The sequence below is a fragment of the Lepidothrix coronata genome, unplaced genomic scaffold, assembly GCF_001604755.1.
Source record: "Lepidothrix coronata isolate B3197 unplaced genomic scaffold, Lepidothrix_coronata-1.0 Scaffold16, whole genome shotgun sequence".
Lineage (NCBI taxonomy): Eukaryota > Metazoa > Chordata > Aves > Passeriformes > Pipridae > Lepidothrix > Lepidothrix coronata.
The window spans coordinates 5,720,822-5,735,865 of record NW_016690196.1 but is presented as its reverse complement, the minus strand read 5'-3'; the positions used below and the strand labels follow the sequence as shown (position 1 = coordinate 5,735,865).

The 15,044-nt window shown below is 37.9% G+C and overlaps 1 protein-coding gene across 3 annotated transcripts in view; it reads right to left on the bottom strand.

Annotated features, from left to right (window-relative positions):
* The window catches only part of RASGRP3 (RAS guanyl releasing protein 3), a 59,190-nt gene that overhangs the window by 19,787 nt on the left and 24,359 nt on the right, over positions 1–15,044 (bottom strand). For 2 of the 3 annotated variants that reach the window (XM_017806848.1, XM_017806847.1), the window contains exons 2-9: positions 10,674–10,866; positions 9,049–9,151; positions 8,363–8,425; positions 7,103–7,234; positions 5,646–5,793; positions 3,501–3,674; positions 2,977–3,093; positions 2,411–2,686 (exon numbers count right to left, since the gene is read on the bottom strand). In XM_017806848.1, the coding sequence (XP_017662337.1) occupies positions 2,411–2,686; positions 2,977–3,093; positions 3,501–3,674; positions 5,646–5,793; positions 7,103–7,234; positions 8,363–8,425; positions 9,049–9,151; positions 10,674–10,743 (1,083 nt within the window). In that variant the 5' untranslated portion in view covers positions 10,744–10,866. The remainder of the gene's footprint in view (positions 1–2,410; positions 2,687–2,976; positions 3,094–3,500; positions 3,675–5,645; positions 5,794–7,102; positions 7,235–8,362; positions 8,426–9,048; positions 9,152–10,673; positions 10,867–15,044) is intronic. The other variant, XM_017806849.1, reaches the window with a different exon arrangement.

Sequence of the window (15,044 nt, the reverse complement as noted above, 5' to 3'; positions counted from 1 at the left end):
GTCACCATCATTACATGAAGGTACAACCATGGAATCATGCTAACAGGTAAAAAGCAGAACAAGTCTAGCCCATGATCAGGTTTGAATCAACATTGCATTATGCAACTTCATTTATTACAATCAGAATAGCTCAAATATAACAAAAACAGCAGATTTATATTATGAATTAATATATCAGAGCATCTTAAGTGATGAACTACCCATCATGTACACAACTACTTCTCATGGTAAATGAAGTACACTGAATTAAATACAAAAATACAAATAAGATCCCTGTCATTTTGGTGAAAACTAAAAAACCCAAGAAAAATATTTCTTTTTCAGAAAGGAAAACTAGATATACTGTATGAACTCAGGTTGATGCAGTGATGGATATGAACCTTCAAGGTTTCTGCTCCTTTTGGAAAGCAGCCTGTCACCAAAAAGAGAGAACAGCTAATGAAAGTGGCAGCAGCAGTTCAGCTTCCATCTCTCACTTCACACTGTCTAATTTCTGCCCTTCTGGACTTACTATTTTATTGCTCGGTTCCCTAAAGCCTGAGGTTCCACTTCCCCCCAACTCACAGCCAAGTTTGTAAGAAATGACCAGGAAGCGGAAGAGTGTCACAAGAAATCAACCCTCAATCAGTAAAGAAACAAAAAAAAGACAATAAATGTCTGCCTTTATAGTCTAAAATTTAAATTAAGAGAGCACTGCAGTGGTCAACATATGGTGTTTATCTTCCCTGCCCAGCTAACCAGGATTAGGACTTGTTCCACAAAAGGTGCAACTGGAGAAAGGTTTTCCTATTTCTCCAAATTTTCCCAGTCCTCATTACAATGAATCCATGGGTATATCCACACCAACTTGGTAGCTCAGATTCATATTTGTCAGCCTCCACAGAGTAAAGTTCTGTACCTGATCAGTTCCAGCATAAATCCATCACAAATTATAACCACTGCTTACTTTCTAGATATGCATATTTTAGAGTATTTTGAAGTAAGGCATGGAAGGAAAGAATCCAAGGCTCCTCCCAGTGTGGCTTCCTGTAAAGGTATTTACCTATAATGAGTTAGGTAATGAGAGTCACCTCCAGTCTGTGACATGACTGGGGAAAAATTGGAATTTGGTTCCCACCTCCCCAGGAAGTGGGGGACAACGCTGAGACATTGACTGTTTTGGTAACAGCTATTCAGAGATAATAAAATTATTTCCCTGGCTTTTGATTTAGATTTTTCTCTGTCATCTAAAAGAGAAAAACATGGTCTCAAGAAGTTCATGCCATACAACAAAACAAACAGTGGAAAAATTCTCAAATTTGCCCTATTTACACACAGACCTTGTTTAGTTTTAAGTGTATTTTAAAAGAATTACAGTGATTTAAGGAAAGCAAATAAATTTTCTTGTGTGGATTAGAGATCTGAAAGACAAAATTAAATAACAAGAACAGAAACAGCATGAACTGATTACATATTAAGAAAGTCCTTTATCTAACATGACATTTTTCAGACTACTCTCAGGTGAGCAGGTGACTTTTATTTGCTTGCAAGATCAACTATTTTATAAAAACCAGAATGATTTATTCTTCAAGCTTCACAGGTTTTGTTTTTAATTCCAAGATACTAGGTTTTGCCCATGACCTGAACAAATTGTGGTGCTGAATCAAACACTGCTGCAGTTGAGACCAGTGCTAAAATAACTACATTTCAATAGGAACAGGATTTGACCTGAGGGTTCAGGGTCCACACTTCAATATGTTTTGGAATAAAGTGTAATATTTCTCAAAATGGCATTTTTTGTTTTAGTTAAAAAAAAAAAGTTCTACACAGCCTTTTTGAGATCTCATTTTCCTTTGGTTTGAAATGGGACATTCAAATTCTTACTTTTAACTTGCGCGTGCAAGTTTCAAACCTCCTCAAATGTCCTCATTAACAAGGGGAAAAGGGAGGGGAAAGGAGGAGCAGTTGCAGTGGCTGCTTAGAAACATTCAAGAACATTTTATTTACTGAATAGGAAAGGTACTGTGTCACATGGAAAGCACAGGGGAGCAAGAACAGAATGATGCTCAAGTTGAAATTTCATTTGTGTGTCCCACATGTCACCCACTCTTTCACAGGAGACATAAGACTCAATTCTAAGTAGTCAGAACTTAGTTTTTGCTTCTCCTAACATAAATACAGCCCTCTTTCTGTCATTCTTAAAATAATTAATTTATAACAACACTATTGGTGCTTCCAGCCATCACATACTACAGTAACTCTCTTTGACTTCGTTAACTTCTCATGTGAACTTGTCTCTGTTTTGAATTCTCTCTGTTTTCTTTTTCAAAACTAGGATAATGATATGCACTTACCTTTATAGATATGAATATTCCTACTGACACTCAACATCTGAATAACAGCAGTGAATTGAAACGTGTTCAGTACTTACGGTTAGCAGGTTAATTAAATCCATATTAGGCTCTAAATGATGAGAAGCAGTTTGCAGGGAAACCAGTTCACTCAAGGTGATGGAAAGCTGCTGCATTTTCACTATGTTAACTTTGTTCTCATCTATCCAATCAGGGAAAATGACATGGACTGCAATCAAGTCTTTCAAATGGACTCCTAAAATAGGAATTTTGAAGCCAACACAGTCAGCAAAAGCCTTGCGGTAGTTGCAGTAGTTTCCATTGGAAGAGACCAGCTCTGTCATTTCGTTCCAGTCCTACAAATAGCCAGAGAAGCAAGTCTCTGTGAAAGCATTCATAACATTCCCTTAATCTATTTTAAATGAGCACATCTCATGTCAGGGTGTCGACAGTGTGATTTCCTTCTCTGGCACAGGCAATTAAAGCTTATCCTGCTCCACTGAGAGGAATGCAACTGAAGTACCTTTTAGGATGCCCTGCCACGATCCAAGTATTGTGCTGGTGAGACACCTGCAGTGCAGAACCCATCAGACCTCAAAGAGGTGGTATTAGGCTCAATATGTCTGTATTCTGGAGTCCACCATACCTTTGTGACTTCTGAAGACAAATGAGAATGAGTTTCTTTCAGGCGAGAAATAGAGCTGTGGCTTAGACCTCCCACAACGGCCATCAGTGTGTTGAAGTTCTGCAGGTGAAGGAGCTTCTGCAGGAGAGATTGATCATGTGTATTTAAAAGTTAAGGAAATACATGTATCAGCTATTTAGTGTCACACAACATGCTAAAGGAAACAACCTATCATGGCCAAAGCAGAAATCAGGAGATGCAGCAGAACGGTTCTGCATTTTGGTTTTTACTTAGCTCAGCTCAACAAGAAACACACAATAGTGACAGTTGCCAGCTAGCATACAACAAAGAAAAATTGTTGTATAGTTATGTCTACTAGTTAAAAAATGCAGACATGCCACACCTGAACAAATAACCTTCAGTGATGTTGACCAAGCTATTCACTGAGGAAGCAGCACAAAGAGCATCAGCTAATTTGTTTACTGCAATCTTTATTTATATTACTGCTTTATACTGGAAGGAAAAGACTCATACGCAAGACCTACCTGTGCAACATTGATGAACTTTGTGATTACTTCTCCTCTTTGCTGGGGTGTTGGTTTGCTGAGAACCATGAGCTGGACCCATTTGGAGATACCATTAAATAAAGCAATAGATCTCTCCAAAGTAGGATTGTTCTCCAAGCAGCCATGGATCACATAGCTTTGGTAGTCTGTGAACTAATAGAGAAAAGGCATTTTCAGTAAAATGGCAGACAACAGAAGAATCAATTTGAAACTTTGATCATTTATTCTTTTTAAAGCTCCTCTTATTTAGAAAGTGACCATGACTCAGGGTCATCAGACCCCACTGCACAACAACTCTTTCTTAAAAGCTGTTTGTTGTTCTTTTGTTTCATTTCTTACTTAAATGTTAACTCACAACTTGTTTGCGTGTCAGGAAATATAGAAACCTGTGTATGCATAATGAGCTACTTTCCTCTTTCACATATTTTGCTCAACACAACATTTTATTCTGACATCCTTAAGGTATGATACTCTATAGGCTCCCAAGAATTAAATTTCCCTAAATGTCTGGAAAACATTTTTCAGCTGTCCCTTAAAGAGAGATTTGCAGTAGCTTATGACATAACTTTAGCTTGAGTAGGAAGTTGCTAGCAGTGCCAGGCAAGATGGGATTCTTGGTCTTAGCTGATCAAAACCAGCCTGCTAGAGGACATACAAGGGCAGATGCTTGTCTCAGAGCTGCAGAAAAACAGTATTTTAGTGTTCAGATAATTTTAAATGTTTACTGTTATAGTTAACACTGCCCTTCCTTCTCCATTTATTTTTTTTAAATAGATAAACACAAAGACAATTCAGACTAATCACATTCTACAATTACATATCTTTGAGAGAACAAGTAGTACAAGAATAATTAACTCTCATTGGTTGCAGAGAAACTTCTGAGACAGCAAAATTCAAGCTAAAGAATTAAGAGACAAACTAGAAACAGCAAAGAAAAAAAGAAAATTAATTGCAAGTTTGAGTTTTCTTTCTAGAACTCCAAAGGAATTAAAACATTTCTTAAATCTAATTAGAAATCCATGCCTTTTTTCTTGTCCTTCCCTCCTTCTTTGAGGTTAGCATTGCACAGATAATGGTAGGGTGTTTTCCCATGATTTAAAGTCTAGAGTAATTAACCTTTGAACATTATTAAACTACATCAAAAGTTATTCTATTTAGGCTGGTCTCAGGTCCTCATTGATCTCTTTTTCCTTCCTCTCTTGAAACAAACAATAAACCTCATATATTTTTCTTAGTTTTGGAGTTCAATTTCTTTCATGCTCCTAAACACATTCAAAAAAATCTCATTTGTCATCTTGAGGACTTACTGCTTGCATTTGCCACCAAATACAGTGGCATCATGTGACCCTTTCATATGGATATTTACCAGCAGAAATCAGCTTTTTTTTTTGGCATTTGGCTTGCACATTTGTTTTGTTATAGCTTCTACTTTTATTTTCCCCCATTTTTGCGTCTTGCCCACGTACAATCCTATGTGAAAAGAAGCAACTGTACCTGAATTTCCCTCAGTGCCTATATGGTAGAAGTAGGAAATAGAAGTTGTGCAGCCTCTGTTCTTGAAGGGTTTCAAGACCCAACTGCCTAAGTCTCTGAGGAACGTGGTCTATCTCAGAGCTGACCCTGCTTTGGGCAGGATCTCAGGCCTCCTGAGATCCCTCGCAACCTGAAGTTGGCAGATAAAAGGACAGTTTCTGAATAAGTGTTTGGGAGTGAACAGAGACTACAGAAGGACAATGTATATCTCAGTCTCTTAAAATATTCTTTACAAAGACTCTGTTGTTTTCTGAACAGTAATTAGTTATTTCCTTCAAAGGGAAAAAGAAAACACATGAAGATTTTTGATGATGCTATTAATCAATTGCTGTGACATGGCTACTGTAGCTTTTATCAGTAATTTTTGCCCAGAATATCTCCACAAAATTAGCTTTTGTCACTAAAAGCATCAGTTATGAAAAAGGTCTAGAAAGTGCTGGTGAAGCCATGGCTATGTACATCATATGAGGGATTATAAAGATTTACTACATTGGAATGTTGAGGAAAAGAAAAATCATAAATGTTAAACCACGTGAACACTTCTTAAAGACAGGCTCTTAATTGCAAGTGACAAAGTTGTAGGCTTCTTACAGAAATTCTCCTAAAAGATTTATGCTCCAGAAAAGTGAGATGTTCAGCTAGCTCAATGGGCTCCAAATGGTCAAACAGCAGGCAGGCTTTTCCTTTCTTGGAAATCCTCTTCCTCTGTGTAACTCTTCTCATCCAGTCATAGGAAGGACTGCAACAGAATAGGTATAAGTCTCAATCTTGTTTGGGTATATGTGAGTGTAGCCCACAGGTGGAACATATTTGTGTAAAATTACCAATAAACAGACCATGAATTTTCTGATCTGTGACATCCAGCACACAACAAACACTCTGAGTAAGATCTGTTCAGGAGCATAACAGAAAATAAAGAGTTTTGGATGCACTACTGCAAATGATAAATAATAGCAGGTTTCCAACACAACCAAAGGACAACTAATTTTTCCCCATGGTATAGGAAGCCATAATTAAAGATGCTTTGGAAATACCAGAACAGTTCACACCAAATTCTGATACAGAATAAAAATATAATTGCATAACATCAAGGATTAATTTTCACTCTGTAAGATCACAGGTCCCTGAAATAATGGAACAACAGAAACAGCCAAACAACTAACAAAACAATAAGAAGTGGGTGGAAAAAGGCAAATCATTTGCTTGCAAGCAATGGAATAATTCCTACCCATGTACAGTAAAAGCACTTCAAAGAGCAGAAGGATGTTATCCTTAAAAATGGTTAATTTTTAATGTTAAGTAGGTCAATATTTTAAAATGAAGATTCAAGAGGCAATATTCATGGGATTTTATTGGTACTGTTCTTGAAGGAAGTCTTGCAATCTTCATTGACATTAGCAGTGCTGTCCTTCCAGGTTACTAGGACATTTTTCAATAAAGAAAAATCACCAGGTACATGTCATATTCTAAAAGAAAATCTAAAATATCAGGTGAGATACAAATTCTACCTGGTGATTCTTAAAAGGTAACTTTTATTTCAGCATGTCAAGGAAATAGTAGTGTAATCATTTGGATGCAATACAACTACAAATGTGAATGCTAAAGATTATCCAGTTAAATCATAGAAAAGAAGTACACAGAAAGCCACTACAAAAAATAACAGATTACTGATGAAAGAACAAAAAAGCTTCCCTGAGAAAATCTAAGATTTACACAGCACATCAGTCACTGCATTAGTTGTTATTCTGTATGAAAATGTATAGAAAAAAAAGTAACTTTAATCACTTAATTGGCACTAGCTTTGTTAGGAAAATAATTTATTTCCTGTTTACATGAAAAACTTACACAAAGATGAGTCTTCTCTTTACAGTGAAACTGTAACTAGAATTTCAAATTTTTAGTAGCTTCAGATTTAAAGACAATATATTTTGCAAATGCTTTTTTTGATCTTTCAGGATCAAGATGGCCCTTAATATTTTTATATTTTGTACAGAACTAGAATTTTGCTGTTACAGACACAAAGATGTTGTAGTTTATGACATCCTTACATGCTGGAGATATCAATAAGATGGATGTGATCGTCATATCCAAGCTGGCTGGCTACTTCTCGAAACTCTTCAGTCAAACGAATCAGCCCAAGATCCAAGTTAAACTCTGCAGGAAATTCCAAAATCCAGTATCTGAAATCCATAGACAGCAATTAAGAGATGCCCAGGGACTTAGGTATAATGTTCAGTGGCTGCATACATATACATACATTTTATTTCATAGGACACATTTCAGACCCACTTGTCTTTGGGCAGAGTGCAGACTACCTCATCCTATTGCTTCTGTAATTATCTGTGACACTGAAGTGGCAAAAGCCACCTTATCTTATAATTTTCTTTGCTTAACTCACCACTGCACAACAAGGCAGCATTCTATTGAAATGCAAAATTAAAATGATGTCTCAGGTGACACACACAAAAATGTCTTAACTCATGCTGTCAGAACACCCCAATGACACTTGCACTTAGCCCTTGTTCAAGTGAGACACTTTGTTTGCTCAGAAGAGATTTTTCAATGAAAACGAAACAGTAAATTTGAGTGGCAATTCTACCACAATAACTGTGTAAACCAGACGTAATCCATGTAAGCTTACATGTAAACCATATAAGCCTCCTCTGCTTTAAGAGGGCATGGAAAAGGCTTTATCAGTTCTGCTTTTCATAACTCCTCTCCTTTCCTCTCAGTGATGAAACTGTAACACAATTGTTTGAAGGAAGCAGGTTATATCATGTTAACTTCAAAATTCATGCTTCCTCTTTTACAGGGAAGTGTTCCTACACAAGAACAGCCTAACACATGAAAGCTTTCCCATAGAAACAAGGTCAGAGCAGTCAGTGAAAGGTTCAGAACACAACCGACCTGTAACAACTTTGGCATTACTAACACACTCCTGTCATCATAAATTATGTAGGGGTTGTATGAACTGAAGTCCAGAACAGTCTTCCTTTCCCACACTAGATTACATCTGGAGGCAAAAGATGTCTCTCCTCTGTGTGGCATTGAACCTCTCTCCCTCTAAGAGATATCACACCCATGTGTCAGATAGATCACAGCACAAGTTTTTAGTCAGCTTTTTAGCTCAATGCTGTCACGCGTCTTTAAAAGTTGGATGGCTCAACTTAGTTATTTTCAAGACATAGAAATTCACTCTTCACTGCAGACTAGGGATCAAGTAAAAACCCCACAAACAAGCTAAATAACATTGTTAGTATTAGCAGAAGCATAAAACCAAAATGCTGGAGGACCAGAAGTGCATTTACCTCATGAAGTAGCAGATTTTCAATCTGAATTCATTGCAGTTCTCCCCATTGGCATCTCTATATGTATGCTAATTAAAGAAAGCTTTGTGTGCCTTGATTCAGTAATGTTGCTTTTATTCACTGGAGACTGACACTAAACCAGTTGAATTAAAACCAGTATCTTTTCTTCTAGAAAAAAACACAGTATGCTCTGATATTTCATTCACTTTCATAGCATCTTAGGGGACAAAGACTGTTTTCTGGCTGCCAACTTTTTTCCCCCTAGCAAAAATGCCTCTGTTTTACTATTCTGAATATTCTGTTGAAAGGTTTCTTACCAGCTCTGGCTAACCAAATATGATAATACTTATGATTTAAGAGGTATAAATCACATGTAAGTGCTTAGATACCAATCACAGTTCATAGTACTTCCAGCCTGCCGTGATACATTTGAAAAGTTATCTCGGCCACATATTTGCAGTTATTCAAAGTTAATGTAAAGTGTGAGTCAATATTCTTATACATATGGAAAACCTCTACAAGCAGTAGCATAAAGAAGCTCATAAACTTCCATCTTTTAGGTTGAAAAAAATTCACCTCTAAACCTTGTTTGTCACTAATTAATTGACATATTTTTACATGCAGTCACAGAAATAATCTGCTTTTGATGCTGTAATGTGGATTTGCAACACTTTGTGAAAGGATATGTGGACAGGAGTTTGCCAGCCAGCTCTGTCGAAGGCAGATACCAACGATGCATTAAAAGAAAGGTTCTTGGCAAATGGCTGGAGCACTGGTTTCCTTTGTCATCTGCAAAAGACAAACAATGAGTTAACCACATTACAACAGAAGGGAGCTTTTATTCTTCAAGCAGAGTCAGATAGAAGGGATCAAAAGTGAAAATGTTGGCTCGTTATCTACCAAAGAGGTAGAAAAATAAGCAAAGCACAAAAATGCTCCTTTAGCAATAACTATTGCTAGAATGCAGTGACGGTTATTTAAACAGAGAAAAAAACCCAAACCAGTGTAGATAACTGGCCATAGGTAAAAACATAGGGCGTGGACAGCACTATGCTAAATGTTATACAAAGACACTGCCAGTAATCCACAGAACAGATCCAAAATTAGCCCACCAAAAGGGAGGGGAGATGATTTATTTATAACCACTTCCAATATTTATTTTATTGCAGCTTTATAGCTTTAAGTTAACAACTAAATTGTTAAAAAAGGAATCTGCATCAAGGAATGCAATGGCAAAGCCCCTCATATCTGTGCCGAGGGTCCCATCTTCAGCTATCTTACAGAGATCCTTGTGCCTTTGCAATGTGGACACTGAAACTACACAAAGGGTTATTTCCTGGCAGACTGGACTACCATTAGTCTTCCCCAACAACTGCAATGTTAGATTATTCTCTGTCTGTCATTAGAAGACTGTAGATGATATGATGTATGAAACAGGAACCACACATGGACTACACTTGTCAAGAGTGCATGTCTACAAGAAGAGCCACTATTTCCAACAGCCAACAAGTGTATGGACTCTGCCAATACTTTCATTAAGTTCTAGAACAACAAGTTTGATGGTGGTCTACAGAAATGGATATTTGGGGATTCACTGCAGTCAGTAGCAAGATCTATCCATCCCTCAATTATTTATTCTCGCTCACCTTTAGATACTTGTTTCTCTCCACACAGGAAAAAAATTAATACCTCATTCCAATCAAGATCTGTCCTGTATCTCAAGACAACCTAAATGTAGCTTTGTGAATCAAAGTTCTACTTCAAAGCATTTAAGCCCGTCCATGAACTCATCTGACTGCAATGTGATATATATCATGATTAATGGTGTTATGGATCAAGGTCTTTTTCATCACTTTCCCTCAGACCTCGTACATCGCATTTTAATAAGAGTAAAAAGATTACATGAGCCTTAAGTCATACTCTTGCCAATTATTGCATGATAATTCAGAAAACCTTTGCAAAAATGACTGGTCAGAAACACAGCTGTGTAACTACTCAAGACAATGCCAGAAAGAAAGATCAATGCCAGAAACAACTCCTTGAATAATTCAACGAAACATTTCTCTTGGTGAAGGCCAGCATTTTAAAAACCACCATACCTACCATTGTGCATTATCTTATTAAGAAAATTTAATACAGTATGCATGTGATTAAAATTCTGGCTTGTGTGATTCTGGGACAAATTGAAACATGGAAAATTTTGCAGAATAGAAATGTTGTTTGCCAAGAGAAAGACTGGTTAAATTAGAGAACAGCAATATTTATAAGATTAATTTCAAGAACAAGAAAACAAAATATTGAGAAAGCATACCAAACATTTCAATACAAGTGTTCAAAAGCTCATCTAATGTTGCAGACTTCCCAAGTGTGTTTGACCCCATTGTCCTTTAATAGTTGTCAAAAAATAAGAGACATTTTCACCAAGTAGAAGGATGCTTCTTCAGATGCCTAGATTTTTCACTTTATTTTGCTGGTTGCATTCTTAGTTGGACTTCAATGAAAATCTGAGGAAAGCAAAAAAAAATCATAATTATATGACTATATGTTGTACGACTATATGGAAGACTTATCAGGATGCAATATTTACAGTTCAACTCATCTTTTCTGCAAACTGCTTTTCCCCCACATGATACAGAGCATGTGAAAGATCACTGTAAGTTTTTCCTACATTCCAACTTGTGTTTCTAAGTGTTGTCCAATTGTTTGTCTACTAGAACAAAATAAATCCGCAGCTAGGGTCATAAAACAGAAACCAGATGGTAAATGAGGGCATGCACATGCAATGACGCACATTTTGTTCAGGTCATTCTTATTTACACTTGATAAGTCACTTTTTGTAATAACCCTGCTTTTATGTTTTTAAGCATAACCATTTTTTCCCCTAAGGTTACTGGTTCATGGTAATGCTAATGGTCTTAATTGGCACAGACTGCATAAGTGTTTAATGAAGTTCATAGCAAACATTAAACTAGGAGGCAATTTTTTAAAGGACCTGAAGATCAGCCCCTGAAGCTTGTAAAAATAAATCTTCCCGCGGTAGCTGAACAGTCACTGAAAGCTGAACATATACAGAAACTTCTAAATTTAACTGTACATCTTCTATGCATTTAAATATCAAACATCCATTTACCTGAAGATGCACAGAATACTTTGTTACAAGTTTTCAGTAATAATTTTACAGATTTTATTTAAAAAAGAGAAGAAATCAGTATTTTATTGTCCGTCTGTAACTAAGCCCCCCTAGTGCCTGACCATAACAAGTTTTTGAAATGTGACAAACAATAAAAAGTACATCCAACAATTTCTCTAGGAAAAAAAGCCAAGAGTAGAACTAAAAGAGTCCTTGAAGTGAAATAATACAGGAGTTTGGGAATTTCAGTTTCAGAAGTCATTACCTGTAACATTAACTTTTTAATGTTGGTCATACAAAGCACTAATGAACTATACACCTGCTTTAATTCATCCACAAATACCAAACTTTTCAAACCCACCATTTCACAGACCTTGTACTGCAAACTCAGTCTTGGTAGGACCAGCATCCTTCATCCTTTTTACTAACCCACCTTGACCCCTCCCAAAGGCCAGTGTTACAACGAGCACAGTGCTCTCTGACATAGGTCTCTGTCAGCTTGCAGCCCTGGAAACACCACTGTGATCCAGCCACCCAAGTGACACCAGGCTATGGCAACTTTGCTGGCCCTGCTGTTGCCACCTCAGCCACCAGCTCACGCCCACGGTATGGGCAGGTATGCTCCTTCTTCAGCAAAAGGAAGGGCCAACGTATTCTGACACAACTTCCACCTCCTGGAAGGAGGAGAAGTTGCTGCCCATTCAGGATAGGTCTGCACTACTGAGCTGACCATGCCCAGACTGGCTGCCAGGTGCTGAGGCCAAACAGCAGAGGTTGGCCTGCAGCTACATCAGTGAAGTCTCTCAACCTCCCAGGCAGAGTTGGCATATGGAAGCTGCTCATCTGATCCACTTAGGAGACCACTGACATGTCAGGGATGCTCTAGCAGTACAGCACACTGCATCCCAGCACCTGGAAAAGTGTCCTGCACTGAATGTTTATCTATAGACCCAGCTTCAGAGTCCTGTGGTGTTGAGGCTGCTCTAATCATGCAGCAGTGTTTTGCATGGAAGACATTCAAGATATACCATTCAGCCAAGGATGCAAGCCTTATGAGGACAAGCTGAGGGAGCTGGGGTTGTTTAGCCTGGAAAAAGGGAGGCTGAGGGGAAAGCTTATCACTCTCTACAACTACCTGAAAGGATGTTGTAGTGAGGTGGAGGTCAGTCTCTTCTCCCAGGTAACAAGCAACAGAATGAGAGGAAATGGTCTCAAGTTTCACCAGGAGAGGAATTTAAATTGGATATTAGGAAAAACTTCTGCACGGAAAGGGTTTCCTTTGAAACAGGCTGCTCAGGGAAGTGGTTGAGTCACCATCCCTGGAGGTATTTTAAAAGCATGTGGATGTGGCACTTGGGGACATGGTTTAGTGGTGAACTTGGCAGTGCTGGGTTGATAGTTGGATTTGATGATCTAAAAGTTGTCTGTTCCTATCTAAACAATTCTATGATTCCATGCTATTATTTTTCAATGTGTTCCTACATCCAGGTTCTTTCTGATCCCATCCAAAAATGGATTTAGGCATGACGCTCTTTTCCTTGAAGCTGAGAGAAGGACCCTGGAGGACATAAACACAGCTCACTGAACAGTGAGTTTCTATACGCCAGTGCACACACAGTGCTGCAGGCCAAGTCAGCCGACAGAAAACTAGAGCAGAGAGGTACAAGCATTAAATCCTGCCCCTTCCTCCTAGCCAGAAGAAAGCACTTTCCTCTGAACTTGGTGGTGCAGAACCACTTCTTGATAGAACGCTGTTTTTCCAGAAATCACACAGAGCTCCTACCTGCCACGAATTGAGGGGAAATTAATCCTTTCACACATCAGTAAGCAGTGAGAGCACTCATCTAAGAAAAAGGGAGAGGTGGGTACACACCTGGGCTCTGGTCCTTGGCTTTGAACCCGTTCTCTGCATTGTAGCAGAAGGCATTGTAACAGCTAGCTCTGGGGGTGGGCTGAGCAGCCTCAGCCCTTCCTGCAAGAGCTGGGCTATCATGCAAACCCTAAAGTTTTCTGAAGTGAACCAGAGATATACGGCTCTCTAATTTACTGGTCAGGCCACACGAGCCATGGTTGCCCTAGGTTCAGTCTCTTTCCAAGACTGTTTATTTAAAGTGGAAAAAAAAGTAAGTAGAGTATTTGCTTGGTTTACTTATTTTGAGAGTTAGCCAGCAGCTGAGCAGGGTTTTTCAAGATCACAGCTTTGCACTTTGGCAGCTAACTTTTGCTAGAATCCCACCTTGGGCATGTTTTTCCTTTTTGTCCGTCCCAAAATCCTCCTCCGAGTGCCTAAATTACTGGTGTGATTTACACAGAGCCAGCTATCTAGCTTCATCTGACTTAGTGTTTTTTTCAAGAGGAAAAAAATAAAATAGTTTTTAATCAGCTCTTTAAAAAATAAAATGAAGAAAAGCTATTGCATTTTCTGTCTACCCCTTGAAAATTGCTGAGCATGAAATGTAGGAACGGAAAAGATTTGATCTGACTTTTCAGTTTTGTAAGTATTACCATCCTCCATAATAATAAAGCATGGAAGAGTATAATCTCTGTCTTCTCTTGACAACAGTATAAAGACAGCCATGTAGTAATCAACAAGTAATTCTCAATGTAAAATTGGAGGTTTGCATTGTTTTTTTTTCAATTATGAGACAACTACTTAAGTAGCACACACCTAGGTCCTGACATTACAGTACTATCCTCTAAACAGCCTATCTGACCCCTAATGGTCAGAGTATTATTCTAATAATACTCTAAATGAAGAATAAAATATTTCCACTGGATGAAGAACTGGCTGACTGGGTCTGAGCCAGAACCTGCTATTGCATCTCTTGACTGCAGATGCCAACAACCACAACCATTACATCATTTGTACGATTAAGCACTGCTGTTCTACTAGGACAATAAACAACTTGTCTGTATCGTGCCACAATAGTATCCAACCACACTTGCAGAGATGGATGAGTAAAATACAACTATAAATGTCATCCACATAAATTAAATAAATTATGTTCCATCAACGGTTCAATGCAAGAAAAGCACAAAAATAAAAATAAAATAAAATCATAGCACAGTTTTTCTACATATAAAGAATTAAAAACCTTTGGAATATGTGGTTATTATTAAAAAAATTGATTTCCAAAGGTGTAGTTGGAATAACCTAGAGAATCTCTGCCCCCAACTGCTTCCCAGTGTAACTCTGAAACATCTCATTGCCATCTGGCTGTTTCAGGAGGATTCGTTAAAGCTAGAAAAGAAAATCAGAACTCACTCAATATTTCAGGGAATGATTGCATACTATAATGAAAAATAAATTTCCCTTATAATGGAATTACAAATCCAACTAGGTTTACTGATGTTAACAGAGGCTGTTAAGGACACAGGAGGCACAGTCACCCATTCTCATTTCTTTATCAGGTCACTTAAAACTACAGTCTCTACTGCAAGTAACCCTCCCAGTGCCAGAAAGGGGTTTCAGAGCAATAGTCAGGAATGGGTGAAGGATACAACAGCAGAAATATGATTGATATAGGCCTTAACACTCCCTTGAAGTTAACA